Source organism: Phaenicophaeus curvirostris, chromosome 4 (genome assembly GCF_032191515.1).
Source record: "Phaenicophaeus curvirostris isolate KB17595 chromosome 4, BPBGC_Pcur_1.0, whole genome shotgun sequence".
In the NCBI taxonomy this organism is placed as follows: Eukaryota; Metazoa; Chordata; class Aves; order Cuculiformes; family Cuculidae; genus Phaenicophaeus; species Phaenicophaeus curvirostris.
Genome location: NC_091395.1, coordinates 43481416 through 43497983, shown reverse-complemented (window position 1 = coordinate 43497983; position 16568 = coordinate 43481416). Strand labels below are relative to the sequence as shown.

Sequence of the window (16568 nt, the reverse complement as noted above, 5' to 3'; positions counted from 1 at the left end):
CCCAAGACTGCATTAAATGGTCTTACAATGAAGCTTTTTCTCAGGTTTCTCCCCATGCTGCCATCCTCTGCTCTCACCTCCTCTTTGTAGACTTTGTAAATGTAGGAGTCTTTCCTGTCAGAGTGATGGAAGAAGTGCAAGACAGACCAGACTCTCAATGCAGCTCCTTCCTCTGGCTAGGCTAATTGACGGAGCAGTAATTGACTGAGCAGTTCTGCAAAGGCAGACATGAAGTCTAGCAAACTGTCTCTTCTGCCTTATGTTGCCTGAACAGAGGCAGTGGGATCTGAAGTAACTTTTTCCACCCCACATCCAATTAAAAAAAGCCTGGGCATGACATGTTCATCTCTCTGTCTTTCTGAGAAGGGCCTGGTTACACCACCATTCAACAGGCAAGGAATCATATTAGTTCTTTAGTCTGCAGCTGACACAGCCACATTGTGGACGTTAACCACACAAGGGACATCAGCCACACTAAGTTTCTTATCAATGTGTACTGGCATATTTTGCAGCAAGAGTTGTACCATTTTCACGCTTGTGGCAATGTCTCTCTGTGAAGTTCAAAATGCGCCTCAAAATGGCTTTACGAATGTGACATGCCTCCTCAGCTGCTGTAAACCTCAGGGGAGAAGCTAGACCACTGTGTTAGAGGCACATCATGGGATGTTAGAGGTCACACAATACCTCAGTCCTTCCACTCCTTTCATGTTCTGACCAATTTTCTACTCAGTAATTTCCCTTTCACGCCTATGCTATGGAACAGCTAACCAATATGAAGGACCTTTTCCATCTTACATTAATGATTTCCACCAATTTATACTTGGATGGCCTATTAAATGGAGAGTATTTCTGATATTACATCTGTAGAGATGGCAAAACCACATACACAAATGAGTGTAATCCATTCATGGTTTTATGGACCTGAAGTTCTCTAGAGAGTGTCCCTGAGTGCTGGATTTTACATTTAGATTGCTGAGTTAGCTGAAATATGCGTAATATCACCAGCAGGCAAAGAGCTCCCTATTGACTACGGGCAGAGGAAGGCCCTTGTGCATTGTTTATTTCAGCAAGGATGTGAGCTGGCACGCGCCCATGAAATGCTGTACAGCTATATTTGTTTTTTTTTACAGGGTATGCGAATAAATGTGTGGAGCTGAAAGCTCTCACTCACTGGAAAGCTCGGCTCTTTTTCCTGAGGTGCATTAGGCATGCTTATATTTCTTAATGTGCCTGTGGGAGAAATAATCCAGCACAGCTATCTTCTCTTGCCCCTCAGATTCACAACTAATCTAGCTCTTTGGGGCCAGCAAAGTGTAGAGCTCAGGTGAGAATCAAGCCTTCAATATTTTACTATCTGTATGGCTGTTTTTCCCAGTTCTTGACAGTGATACTTCATACCGAATGCTTCCTTTTATATTTATGTATGTATTTAGTAGTAGACATTTTTTTCTGATGACTTAAGAGGCAGTATTACAGAGACTAAGCGCAATTAATGTGTTTTATAAACGGGATTATTTCAATCCCAGTTTAGAAAAAGATGTAGTGTCAAAGCTTAACTCTAAATGACACTTCTATACTCCTGGGCACACTCGCATAAAACAACCAAAAATCCAGTGACTGAAAGGGACTGGACTGGCAAGCCCTGCATTTGCATAGAAACCTTCTGCTCTCTGTGGCTGGTAGCTGAGGTGGAAAGGGAGTTTTGCTTTGCCAGGGCAGAAAAGAATTTCTCCAGCTACTCAGCAATCCAGTTTCTTGCATTGTTCACAGGAGTTTGAGCCCAGTAAGAACTACTTCAAAGGCTTTTCTGCTGTGCCTTGGATTGAAATGTAGCAAGCCTGTTTCAACAAAAGCAAAGAAGATTTAAGGATCAAAAGGCCTTCTAGGATTTATTATTAATTTACACTGATTTAAAAAAGAGGGAAGGAAGGGGAGATTGACTCTGCTCTATTTTCTTTCCTTGACTTCTTAAGACTCTGAATCTGAGTGCAGCCAATACCCAAACCCAGACGTTTACACATACATTTAAATAACTGTGGTGACTTCTAATTAACAAATCAGTTAAAAGGAAGTCTTTGAAGACCATTTGTGGACTCAGGTGAAAAAAATATGTAAGCTGGACAAAGCTACAGAAGAATTTCCAAGCATAAAAAGAGCCTGTTCTTTCTCTTATTAAAGCCAATAAACATTTTTCTCACAGACAAGCACTGCCCCCATTAACTGCCTACAACTAAAATTACAGAATATTTATAGCAAGCATTTATGAAATTAAATAATTAAAGAGATGAAGAAATAAAGGAAATCCCCTAAAACAAAAACTGGGGAATGGAATTTAACAAACAGATAGTGAAAAAAGGGAATAATTAAAAATAAACAACCCACAAGAGAGGAAGAAGTCTGCATCTTCTCTGCATGTTGTCATTTTGGACAATTATTTTCCCTATCTTGGAATCAAAAGTCTGTATCAGAATCTTCCTTTAGCTCTATATGCAAACATACGTGTATGTAATGGTGAAATAAGTGATAGTTATCATTCCTAAATGCTGTATTAGTTACAGCTCATGCAAAATGAGAGGAAAGGAGTTCCATGGATATGTTGCAAGTTATATTCATATAATGGAATTTTTACAGCCTATATTTTACACATACTGTCAAAATAACTAGACACCACATAGTTTAATTGCAGTACAAATACTTCTTTGAAGTTAATTCACCCACTAACATGCTGCAGAATGCTTACAAAATATTCAAATTTTCTATTTCCTCTAAACAATTGGGAGTTTTCATTAGATCACTGCTGTGGTTTTTACTGTTACCAAAACTTGGCTGGTTAAAAGTTAGTATGTCACAGACGATATAAAATGCATCAGACATCCCTACTCATGGTGACAATTATAAAAAAAGGGACTCACCTATGAAGTAGGACAGCAGTATTGCCAGCAGCACTGAGACCCCTACAGCACACAGTGCAGTACATTTCCAGCTACAGTACTTTGAAGACTTCTTGAATTTAAAAGCACTTCTGGATAGAGTGTTCCTAGGTAGTGGCCGAGTAGGAGGGGAATAAACAGAGCCGGATGCCATTGTGTACCCTGGAGTTGCAGTACTGAACAGCGGTGTGGTCCCTGTTCCTGTTTTGAATAGGAAATGCCTGTGGAAGAAAGAGCGTATGGTAAAGTATAAAAGTAAATAAAACTGGAGGACAGGCAGTCATACCTCTTATGTTTAATGTTGCCTATTTTTCAATTAGTAACAGCATCCAGTCTATAAAGGGGTCATAGCAACAATATGTGTGGCAATATAAAAAAAGACACTTTCCCTTTAAGAAAAGACTGAACTCCCCCAAACATTAGTAATACACTGGTATCCAGACAGGAAACAGAACTACCCAAAATATGGTATGGTAAGGAGGAGGTCTCTCAGAGTTTATCCAAGAAGTAGGGACAGGCATTCTGCTGCTGTTTATTTTTGTTGGCTTCTGCTACAGACTACAGGGAACTCCATTAAAAAGTCAATAATGAGCAATCTGACTAGAGCCCACACTACTTATCACAGCTTTCCTGGGTTAAGTACAAAGAAAACAGCAAACTCTCAGATACAAACTTCTGGAAACTTTGCCAAAATTAGTCAGTTAAAAGATCTTTTTTGTGTCCTAAATACTCAGTTCAGTAATTCGTATCTCCTTGGAACGTAATCTTCCCATAACAAGATCTGATTATGGATACGGCAGCTACTTACAGCCTGGGAAGTACTCTAAAGAAATATATTTAGTAAGTGTACAAAAAACTGCAGCCAGCAACAGAAATGAAAAGCAAATCCACAGTTAAGACACACACTATGAGTTACCAGCAAACTTATCTTTGTTTGATTACAATATCTAAGAGAAACACTACTCTTTAAGCCTGTCTACAGTAGAACTGTTTAATTTCAGTTCATGCAAGCGTAATTATTTTGGGAGAGCCTCTAAGCATGGCATATAATACCTGGAGTATTCCTCCTGATATACGTATACAACTTTATAAACAACAGAATCTCAGCCGCAGAAAGATCTTTGCACCAGCTTTTTTCCCACCAATTTGTTATGTTGGTAATTCTGTAGTATAAGGCTTGGCCCTACCCAGTTAGGCTTTGCAAAATGAATACACTATAGCTAAAAATGTTAAGAAAGCACACTGTGGAGAATTTTGAACTTACCAAGCTCAAGAACAGCCAAACAGAACTAGATAGGTGTTTGCATTTTTTAATAGGAAAGAGACACTCATGAATTGCTGATACCCACATCCTCCTGAAGCCAAGTGCATGCATACACTGTGTTTGCCTACTGCTTGCCACCTATACAGTACAAGTCAGAGGATCTAGCACCAAGTGAGCTAACTGTGGAGGGGAAAGCCCTCTAGTTACAACACGTGACACTCTGGACTGCTTCTCAGCTGATGGGACTTTCATCCTCTAGGCCCCATGATTGGATCCTTGCATAGTAATGGACCAACCCATACAGGTATAGTGGCTTCATCAGAAATGCCCTGTAGAGACGCTAGAAATTAATTTGCCCCACTGCAGCCTGAGAAAAATAACAGCAGATGATAAACAAGGTTTGTTATTTGAAGGTGATATTGATACAGGAGGTTAACAGATGAACTAGAATATCTTGGCATGACTTTCTCCTTAAAAATATTTGCATTCCAAACATGATCCCATGAAACATGCTACATAGGTTTCTACAACCTGACCAATATTAAACATGCTGGCAGTAGAAACAGAAGGATACACACCAGATCTACTGATGCACAACAGCACATCCCAATTTTTCTTGGCTTCTGAGCTCAGATGATTACCAATGATTTCAAACGACAAAGCCTTTGTGGTTTAAATCCCCTCCAAGAAGGTACCTCATTACAAGTTGTGACATTTTTTATGTAGCAAACACCAAAATAATACTAACTAGCTCTATGTAAAAAAATGTTTTACCCCTTTCAATACCAATACTTTGATTTGACAGACTCACAGAAGCATCCAGATTCATTAAGTCCTGATAAAGTGTCTTATCCATTTGACCTTTACTGCTTTTTCATTTCTGGCTACATATAGTAAATACCATGTCTAGGTATATTTCACAAACAATATCTACATCTACAAGATCTTAAAAAAATGCCAAGCACAAAGGTGGCTGTTTATCTCTGTATGTGCAATGTGTACTATCTTGGGGAACTGAAGGAAAGCCCTACAGTAGATATAATACTAATACTCCTCTTAAACATCAGCTTACACATTAAAAATAAGAAGTTGCCTGGCAAACTTGCAATTTTCACATCCCTCTTACTCTTAGACTCAACTGGCTAACAATGGAAACTGGCATTATATGAGCACTTGAATGGAATTCCACATGCTCTAAGCTTTAACAAAATAATGCAACAAAACAGTCAGCTTCTGACCTTTTCTTTTTTTTTTCCCCCTTTCTCTGAGAAAGTGAGAGCTGAGACATTGCCTTTGGTACAGAACAGCCTACTACGGACTGTAATCCATATTCTCAAAGCCTTCGAGGAGTTAATCCCATAGATAAACTCAGTAGATGCTTGCATATCAGTGGTGTGTGAGCTGTCACAGCTCTGACAGTCCACTTTGGGCGTGGAGACAGCAGAAGAAAATTGTAACTTTTATATGTGAATTCATCAGTGTGTAGTCTTAGGCAAGCAGACAGTGTGACTCCTCACTTTAAGCTATTCCTCCTTTGACTGGAATCCCATGAATACAACACCAGAGTGGTCACACTGGCTGGCTGGACAACGCAGAGGGAAAAATAATGACGGAAACCCCAGCCTGTCATCTTCCCCTGGGTTAAGAAAATTTGTTTGGATCTCTCTATTCCTAATGAGTGGAGCTACTAGCAAAGTTGTCAGAGACTCTCCTGCTACATTAACTCGGAGTGGTAAGTATTTAAAGTGTAACACTATCAGACTTGCACATCTTGTCTGCCTCACTGAGCCATGCCAAACAGTGTTCCTACGAGACACTCAGAAGGATATGGTATCTGACAACAAACCCAGGCTGTTTCCAGATAATGTCGAAATTCTTATGTTCCTGAAATGCAATCTATCCACAAATGATTTTAATTATCTATCTACCTTGTCTTTGCAAACCATGGAACTTGAATAGCTGACTAAATTGCTTGCAGTACTTGACCAGACACTGACTTACTGGCAATTACACTATGTTTCATCTCATAGAGAGCTCATAATATCCACAACAGTGTATTTCACATTCAAAATTGATCATCTAACAAGCATTTGCTAGCTCTTCATGTAAGCAGCACTTTAAATATTTTATTAAGCTTAGACTACAAAAATCCAGTGAATCATGCTAATATTTTAAAAGACAACTCTATTTTTATTAAATAATTCAATTCCTTTTTTAAAGCAAATAATCTTCTTTTTACATTTGCTCAATATATATTTCAATCAGCTTATTCAATATATGCTTCTATCTTAAGATTTTAGGAAGGAATAATTAAGTATGTAACAACCCTAAACCACAGACCAGTAGCAAAATATGTTATGTCATAAACTAATCTATGGATGCAAAGACAGCTGAGAACTCCCCTTATTTCACAAACATAGGCATTCTACTTAAGCTTTCACCCTTGAAAGGTAAGACAGAAATACAGCATCAAAAACCTCAAAGATGCCAGCTCAGAAAACAGCAGCATATGCATGAAAGTAAAATTATCATGCTTTCAATTTAACTCTGTACTCTCTGAGCATGAAGTGCTGGTGTGCACCTGCTGACATGCGCATGTTTTGATTCCTCCTCAAGCTTGAGGGGAGGACTCACACCAAATAAGATTTTCCCTGTGCTAGCACTTCCTCTGGGGAAAACAAAATTGAAGCACCCTTTACTAAATATAGTAAATGGGAAAGCAGGACGGGATAAAAAGTAATAAAACCCCCCATGCATTGGGCAGAAAGATTAAGTTAACTGAGAACTGCATCTTTAGAGAAATGGAGGTAGAGTATCAAAACGTTCAAGGACAGTAAGGCTCAGGCCATAAGCCCAAATGCTTCTGCTCTAAGACAGTCAAGTGCCCAGCAACAGAAATGTGATTTAGAATAACTTTCTTCATGAAAATATCTGTAACAAAAACTTTTGACCCCACTTCAGAAGAATGAATTCAATATTACATAAATTTGTACGGAAAACCCTAGAATACAGACTGCCAGAATTATGCACAGATATTACACAAATATACTTTCACTAAGCAAAAGGAATATTCTACATAACTTTTAAAGAGATGGGTACCAATTTGTATAGAATTATTCCATAATTCTGACATTCCTAATACAATTTTTACGTTAGGTACATGATTTTTTTTTTATAACATGCCGAGATTGATTCACTTTGCAAAAGATTCACTGTGATCTGTGGTTAGGATTTCTGTGGGTTTGGGCATTATATATAGAACGCTTTGCAGATACTTGGAAGACATGTGAAAGAGCCTACCTTATTTCTAGCAACTTTCTTGGCAGCATTTTAGTTCTGTATTGAAGTATTTCATACAGCACAATCACATCATTAGTGTGCTGAATGCCACGGCAAACATGTCATAATCTATTAACAGTCACACAGGACTCTCTCACAAAATCCGTACTAAATCAGGAATTGTGAATAAGGCCCAGCAAAATTCTGTCAAAACTCTTCAAGTATGTCAGAACATGCACTGTATTTTATCACCTTGCCAGAGAGATGCCTAGCCAGGTAGCTATTGTTATTTTGTACAACATTAGTATTTACATGATGACTGCTGTCACAGAATAAAGGTCAATATCACTAATCCTTATGCATACACAACAATAAAACAATCTTCACCTTTGGAGCTACAATACCATCGATTCAGAATAAAATTGCATTTGGAACATAAGTGCTTAAAAGCCCTAACTCCCTCCCTCAAAAGTCTTTGAATCTTATGTATTGTTGCATACAATGAGCATCTAAAGAATCTGGAGCAGAATGAATCTATTAGTTTGGTTGTGTTTCTGAATAGAGTTTCCACTGTGATCAGTTACAAACATCCTGATGCCACTGCAGTGTAGGTTTTCTTGCAGTACTCTCTCCTACACCATCCTGCATGTGGTCAGTTCCATGATGGTGTTACTGATATGTAGCTCTTCAGCTACATATACAGGCCACCACCAGAAGACCACTGAGCAAGAACCGCTATAACACACAGAAGACTACACTAAAACAGGCATGCAGTGTTAGAAATTATCTCTGACCTGGACTTCTGAAGGAGGTCACTGTCTAAAAAACAGTGTAAGGGGTAGGATTCCCATGAGTATATGCAGTACAATGAGCAAGTCACTTAATTCCAAAAACTGTGGAGAAGAAGGGTAATCTTAGTTGACAGAGAACAGTTACATATGCAAAATCTGCTTGTAGCTGTAACCAAATAAGCAGGAACAGAAACTGCCACAGAAGGGCAGATCACCAGAACAATACCCTGTCTGAAAGTACACAATGCAAAGGGAGGGCATGAACTAGATTACTTATTCACTAACAGCTCACTCTTTCTCTAAACAGCCCAAAATTCACACTCTCACTGATGTCTTCTGGCATTTTGTTCTGTAGGCTAAACACGCATTGTGTCAAAATGTATATTCTTCTATCAATTTCAATTTCAATTCAACTGATCATTCCCTTGCTCGTCTATAATGATATGTACTGTTTGCCCCCAGTACATAAAGACAAAGCTTTTATAATATTACTGTTTGATTCACTTTATTTTTAGGGTAAAACATACAGAAGCATTAAAACGTAATTGCCTAAAGCAAAAAAGCAAAATTTAGGCTCTCTATGGGTCAGGCAAAAGCAACAGTGGAGTTAAGGAAAGGTATTTGCAGATACCTGTTGTTTTGGTACAGACTATGACAAAACTGACATTTGGAAGATGACAGAACAGAAAGTAAGAGAAAGGGTAAGTAGCAGAGGAAAAAAAAATATTCCTAACATTTTTAAAATTTGTTTCTTTTACCCTTGCGTACCAAAAGACACTCAAACAATTAAGTATTTCCATGAGCCTCTAGAAATTTATTTCATGTAAGTAACAAGTCCATTAATATGTTATATTTGACTGCAGTTTGAGAAAACCCCTAGACATATTTGCTGTTACCAGTACAGGGCACCACTGTAGGCTCAAAAGATCATTGTACTTTACCTGACTCCTCCAGCCAAGGCAACACCATTCTGCCCTCTGTAATCACAGGCTGAGTACTTTATGAAATGAGTACACCAATTTTTATTTTGTGACATAGGTTAATATTGCCCCCCAAACCAATGCAAATCTAACATTATCAAACTTTATTAATAAATATCTATTTGCCTCTAAGGAGTGTTGAATCTCTGGACATTCTTATATGAACTAAGACTTTTTGTAGGCAAGCCTAAGTAAATGTTCTCATACATTTTGCTAAGGTCCTCAATTCATTACCGTAGATTCTGTCCAAGGCATGACGCTGTAAAAACCACATCTTAGATGTCTACAATTAGGAACAGATCAATCAGACTCATCAAGAGGCGGAAAAAATTCCCATAAAATTCATGCTAAGTGACTGCAAGTTGAGAGAAATGTAAATTTTATTGAATTAATGTTTTGATGACATATTTATCTCTCAGGACCAATACTTCAGGAGACGTGACTTTTCTGCTCGGAATTCGACAGTACCCCTAATGAATTGGTTTTGATGTTTAACAAAATGGTATTAATGAATTTCTGGGAATAAAACCCCTGCAATTATGTATTATGAATACAGTTGTGACGATTGCTCACCTGAACTAAAGTACCACATTTTGTTCAAAAATGGTCCCTACTCAAAATATAGCTATGTGGAGACAGCAACTATCAGTAATTCTACTTTTTAGAAGAGAAACAGCGCCTTCTACAACAGCTTGGCAGCACCACAAGGCCAATGTAAACAAGGAAGACATAAGGGTAGCTACAGCTTTATCTTCTTATTTTTCTGATGGTCCAAAGGGCCATAGGAAAGTCAGACAGTAGAGACATCCAACACCTGGGAGTTCTCATTCTCTACCTCAAGCACGTCCTTAGTGACATATACAGAGATAGCATGTGCCTGTCTCTGTGCGAAGGCCTAGCATTCTGTTTGCCATTTCCATACAAAGAAGTCAATTAATCTTAAAAAAGTACTTCAGGAGAGAAGGGATATACTCAGCTGCAGCTATTTTAGGTTGCTGCAACTTCTCTTCTACATTTTTGTATATATCTTTCCCTGACTTTCCTTAATGCAAACCAGCTGATTTTTTCCTCCTGGGAATGAGTTATCATGGCTTGTGTTTGTTTACAAAACCCCTACCAGATACATTAGCTGCCAGAATCAGAAGAAAACCATTAACTGTGGAAATAACAGTGGTTCAAGATCATTATCAACCATTGTACTGCATCTACCAACTGGTGTGCTTACTCTCTGATGATAGATCCTATTCATGCTGGATTGAACTGGGCTGTCTGAATGAGACCATGACCCTCACCTGCCACTTGACATTAGAGAGCTCTGCCTGGTTCACTAATGGATAGATCACATCAATAAATCTGATTCCTTGCACTGAGTTGAGGAAGCAGATGGAAAGAGAAGATTAATCTCTGCCAACTGACATTATAGGGAAGATGTAAAAGATAACAGAAATTACTAGCTAGGTCTCATATGAACTCTGGTTCACTGATGCATGAGATCAGCTTTCCCAGTAGGCTCCAGAAGGAATTGGATTTTTGTTTCTCCATGAGCACTTTATGCCTGTCTTCATCTCCTGTTAACATTCTTCTGAGATGAAACCTTGTAGCTGGTGGTGTTTGCCCTTAGCAGAGGCTTATGACTGACTTCCACAGAGCCATATGGCTGCCTTTAACATAAATCCAAGACAGCACAGAAACTACATTATGCTGCAAATTTGTCTCAGTTTATTTTCTGTACAGAATTGCAATCAGAAGGTTGCTTAGGAAGAGATGAAAGTGAATTTCCACTTCCTCAGAGTCAATATTAATCCTACCATAATCCTGGAAAAAGCTCCGAGATCACATCAGATCAAATGATGACCAAAGTTTGAGGGCAATCAAAGAAAGACAGAAGGAAAGAAGGAAGGAGAGGAGGAAAGAAAGACAGAAGGAAAGAAGGACAAAAGGAAAGAAGGAAAGAAAGTAAGTGAAAAAGAGAGAGCGAGGGAGAGAAGAGAGCTATTATCCATATGCAAAACCAGAGGAAACATCTGTGGGAACTGGAGGTAAGCCTCTTCTAACAGTTTATTCAAATGCTTCAGAAAAACACTTTACATATGGTAACACTTACTTGAATTTGGGTGGGTTTACACTGAGGATCTGCTTTCTTTACAAACTGAAGACTGAAAGCCAAGAAAGAAAAAAAATACTACTGGGGCTGCAAGAGCCTTCCTTACTGCTTGTGTGTTCTTTCACATCTGGCCCCTGGCAGGTTATCACTCCACTGCTGGATGCTGCTGGAGAAAGGCAAGAGACATCAGGCATGGCAACCTTCAGCTGAAGCTTCAAACAGCAATTCAGACAGAACAGCCACCAGGACACAGTAACTTGAAGGGCTGAATACTGACAACGGCCCCTAACTTCCTCTCTTTAGGTGTGCAAGAGTAAATCTCTTCCTCTGCAATGCACCTACCTTATTAGTAATGTAAGAAAGAATATAGTGCTACAGCATGCAGAGTATACCTGTAAATATCCTATTATTTGTTCCTCCAAATTCAGATTTGCGCTGCTACCTCTCTTCCCGAGAGATGGGGGCGTTCACTTCTGTGATACGTCTATGCATATCTAGGATCAAAAGAACTGGTATAATCAGCCAGCTCTGCTGAGCCTGCTCGTTCATGCTCTTCTCATCTATGCTGCACTATGAAGACAAGCAAGGGAAGCTAACACTGCAAAAGTGAGCAGCAGAGCTGGATGCAAAGAATGCCTTGTGGTGCTGGGTGGGCAAGCAAAGAAACCTGCCACAATTCTAGTTACTCATACTCTTCATTGCAGGATTGTCCTATAACCTACCTTCCAAAGCAGGGTGAAACTAGACCTATGTATTGCTGAAAAAAACACCAAATAGCTCTTGTTCTCCTTACAGGCTTCTTTTGGGTCTCTCAGAGGACAAGTACTTACACAGACTTCCATCTAGGTTACAGTAAGTGAGTTGGCTCTGGATACTGTTGGTGATACACTCTTCTGAAGAGGAGGCAGTTGGAGTAAGCCTGAGAGCCACTTGGTTCACTTTCTGAAACTGACAATGTTCACACTATTTCTGCTTTCCTCTCTCCAAAGGAAGAGGGAATAGAAGAAAGATTTAGAATTTTACAGCAAGAACTGGAAATTCTCACGTGAACACTAACAATTTATTAGAATTATTAAGCTTGTTCTCTGCTCTTCTGGAATCATCTCTCTGCCAAGGTACAGAAAAAGTGAAAGTTCTCTCTGCGATGAAGTATTCTAATCTCGGCCAGTTCCTGTCTTCAATATTGAATAAGCTAAGCTTTTCTGGGAGGAAATCAAAGAAGAAAGGTAGGGCAAAAGTACTCCTCCAATCTCTTTTACTGCCCTTGCAGTCTTCATAAAGCTGGAAGAGAACAATCACTTTAAATGTCTCAGAAGGCACATAGAGACAATTTCAAGAAGCAAATGTGGTTTCAGAGAGACTCAGAACTGCATTATTTACACAAAGATTAATTCAGAAGTTGGAACAAAGGTTGAAATTTTGTCTGAAGCTGAAAGGTCTGACTGAGCTACTGGACGTTTTAAAAGGAGATAAAACCAGAGGGAAGTTAAAGAAGTATTATTCTGCCAGTGATTGATAGGATCTGATTCTGCCTCAAGCTGCAAGCAGGCTAAAGTTTCCATCATAATGGGTCTGTGAACCTTAGCTCACTTGGTGTCCATAGCTGTGGTTCTCTTGCAATTCCAAGTTTGCAATAACTCGTGATGAACTCTGTGCTGCCATTGCCATGCTAACAGCAGTCACTCAAATAGCCAGATTAATGTCACTGCAGTGACAGCACTGTCACAACCTCTGAGCTACAGCCACTACCACCAACTTGGCAACTACTTACGTACACGTGATGCAACTGTCATTCCTGTTTTTCACTCCTTATCTCTCCTTGGTGGAAACTTGCGCACTACACTTGCATACTCTCTGATACGCAACTTGCCAAGATTTCCAGGTTTGAGAACTACCATTCAGGGATTCAACAAGGCAGAGGATTACCTTGTGTGCAGGGGAGGGTGACCTTTTATATCTAAAGGTACTAATTTCCACAAATGCTTTTCTAGAGCTTGCCTTCTCTTCGGGCAACCAGCATGATCAGAGATGCTGGATGCTAGCACCAGTCACCCGAGTCTTTGCTTCGCCATGATGTTTGGTACCATTTTCTCACCTGTTTGCATGTGATAGAAAGAAGCTCCAGAATCTGCTAAAATTCAATTCTGGTCCAACTCAAGCTTCGCTTATTGGGATGACAGGCTCAACTGCAGCCATGCAATCATAGAAAGAGGTTAGCTTTTAACTTGGTAAATTTTGTGGGCTTACCTTCATGATGTTGATGACATTGTTTTACTTTTGTTCGTTTGCTTAATACAATTTTTTTAAGCAAGTTTGAAGAAACCTCAGAGATTGCATTGAAAGGCTTATCAGTCATCACAGAGAAAATCTTTGGTTGGATTATTTCTGGCTTATGTCACTAGCAGAGCATATGCCAGCAGCCAAGGCTGACTTGGCATATGCTTGACTTGGTCCTAGAAGTTTTCTCATCCCCTCTAGGTGCTGTTGAGAAGGTTTCTCATTTTAACTCCTCCATCTACCCATTAGCATACGCACTTCTATGCCTTTTGCGGCTAGCCATTTCCAGTTTTCTCCTCTCCACTCTGCAATCTTGACAAACAGACCTCTTCTTCTAAACTAAACTCTCTTAACTTTTTTGCCTAGCAGAAAAAGAAAAGAAATCCCCAGCCATCCTCCTTGCAATGAATCCTTATTTCAATACAACAGGAAATTTTTAAACTCCAACTCTCCAAAAATATGAAATTTTCAAAAAATGAAGACATTCTATAGAAATAGAAAGCTCTAGCAAGCTTTATAAGAAATACAAATACAGTAATTCACTGAGAGTGATTTTTTGTTTTTTTCGGATTTTGACATCTAGATAACTTGGGGAGAGTACTATCAGGTTAGGTAAAAGAAAACTAGACTTTTTATTTCAAACTAAGCTCATTTCTCAACATGTATACAAACACGTTTACATATTAAAGAAAATAATGGTACCAAGTAAAGCCAACAATAAATACCATTAAAATACTTGGGAGATTTCCAGCTGTCTTGTGATAACTAATGCACTATGCACAGATATCTTGAAGCTATAAACGACTATTCTTTAGACCTAGGCAGATGAATTATTACAATTTCTATGCAAAATGTCTATTTCTATTACCATTAACACTAAATTTGTCAAACTCATTAGATTATTATTCTCTCTGTAAGCCATACAAACTAAGAAATAGTATATCATAATGTAGCACATGCATGACATGAAAACAAAGAAACAAATATATAATGATTCTAGCTGTGACACAGTATGTTAGTGAGGTTGATAAACTGAATCTTCATGCTGATAGCATGTTGCAGTCTCAAATCTATTATACTTTGGAACTGATGTGTTATTATCTCTGGACAACTTTCACACCAGGAGATGATCCCTGCTAGCATGGTTTTAAAAATGAAGGGATTACAAACAAGATAAATTTCATTGTATCGTTACTTGAATTAGTATAAACTAACTGGTATTTTATATAACATAGTCCATTTGCCAAAATGCTTGCATTTGGTGGTCCGGTTACAAACATATAAAGCATAAACCAGGCCTCGTTCTATTAACTCTGCCTCAGCAATTATGCATCTGAATCAGTACTGCATGGTAATTGTTCTACGAGGAACAAAACTATTTGGTTTTGTTGTTTTTTTAATACAGGAAGTTTACTTTTTCACTTTAAAGAAAATATACTAGGGTCTTTCAGGAAATATTTGCAGTTATCTTTGAGTTTGCTCATAGTGATTAACCAATTGAATTTAACATAGCATTCTCTTCCTCCTGTTTATTTTAAACTGTGGCTAAGTGAAAGTTCAAGAGTTTTTGGAAGATTAAGCAGATCAATGTACAGTGTCAATATATTCTACAGATTAATTAGTTATTAACAGGAAGATGCAGATGTAATTTAATTCAATAGCACCTTATTCCTTCCATGATGTTAAGAGTTACAATCAGCAAACAGAATTTGGACATAAAGCTCTGATTTTTACAGTAGTATATATAAAAATGTAAATCTATGTACAATAATTCTTCACCAAAATTTAGTATGCTGTGCTGATTAAGAGGCTGGGACAAACTAGAAATGGTATTGCTTTGTCAGAGCTTTTTTTGTGTGTATCAGAAATCAAGTATACTGATTTGGCGTGAGAATGACAAAACATAGTTAAAAATATAAGACAGATATTAATGACAAAGTTAAGTAGATATAGAATAATTATATAACAGAAATTTTATTTAAACGGATTGAAATATTCATTTATATGGAAGTTGCTATGTCCAGTTACCTATTTATCAGCAGTTATTATTTCAAACTAGCTAGTAACAAATATTACAATTAGACACATAATTCTTTTTATCTCCTATGATTGGTCATTTCTTATGCTACATTAATATGTCATAATATTTCCAAACCAAACATTTGTTAAGTAGTAAATATATTACAAACGAAGGATCAGATCTGGCAAATGTGTAGGCATGCAGATAGTTTGCAACAGCTTGCAGAATCAGGCCAAAGAGAATTAATACAACCTCAATTGAATACTTATTTTCTTAAGTGAAAGCAAACAAGATTTGGCAGTCAAAGTTTACCATTTTGTATTTACCATGAGTCAGTATGACAAATTATTTAAAGTAAAAATCAGATATAAAGATAAGGAAGTCTGCCCCAGATGTTTTTGACTACTGTGACCAAAATGGTTTTAAAATCACATTCAGTCTTCTGTGTCAACAGTTAGCATCATGCAAACACTTAGAGTCACATACCCATAACTGCTATCGTGATATGTTGGAGAAAACACATCCATCTCTATAAGGTTGTCATGACCGTTTGCAAGGACTGCTTGATTTCCTAATTCTCTATACACAAAGATACAAAAAGATGAAATTAGAGTGGCAATTCCAAATTAGAGAACGGGATGATCCCACAAAAAGAACACACTAATTCTGTCGTATAACTCTCTCTTTCCACACGTGCAAAACTGCAACTGTGTTTTGAATGCAAGAATTATCTGCCTCCCGTGCTGTCCTCTGAACTATGTGCTGGATTGTAACTTGAAGACACGGTATTAAACAAAACTTCCATTAGGTGGTCAGTACCCATTTGCGCTCCCTTATTATCTGCAAGTCCTTGAATAAAATCCATGGCTCCTGCCCATGGCAAGACAGGCTTAAGAACTGAACAGCACAGGGTGGAGGATGTT

The 16568-nt window shown here is 38.2% G+C and overlaps 1 protein-coding gene across 21 annotated transcripts in view; it reads right to left on the bottom strand.

The window, feature by feature from the left end:
• Positions 1 to 16568, bottom strand: part of TENM3 (teneurin transmembrane protein 3) — a 485815-nt gene that overhangs the window by 123370 nt on the left and 345877 nt on the right. For 12 of the 21 annotated variants that reach the window (XM_069855859.1, XM_069855863.1, XM_069855861.1 and 9 more), the window contains 2 exons: positions 16132 to 16224; positions 2913 to 3151 (listed from right to left, as the gene is read on the bottom strand). In XM_069855859.1, the coding sequence (XP_069711960.1) occupies positions 2913 to 3151; positions 16132 to 16224 (332 nt within the window). The remainder of the gene's footprint in view (positions 1 to 2912; positions 3152 to 16131; positions 16225 to 16568) is intronic. The other 9 variants (XM_069855866.1, XM_069855881.1, XM_069855869.1 and 6 more) reach the window with 1 other exon arrangement.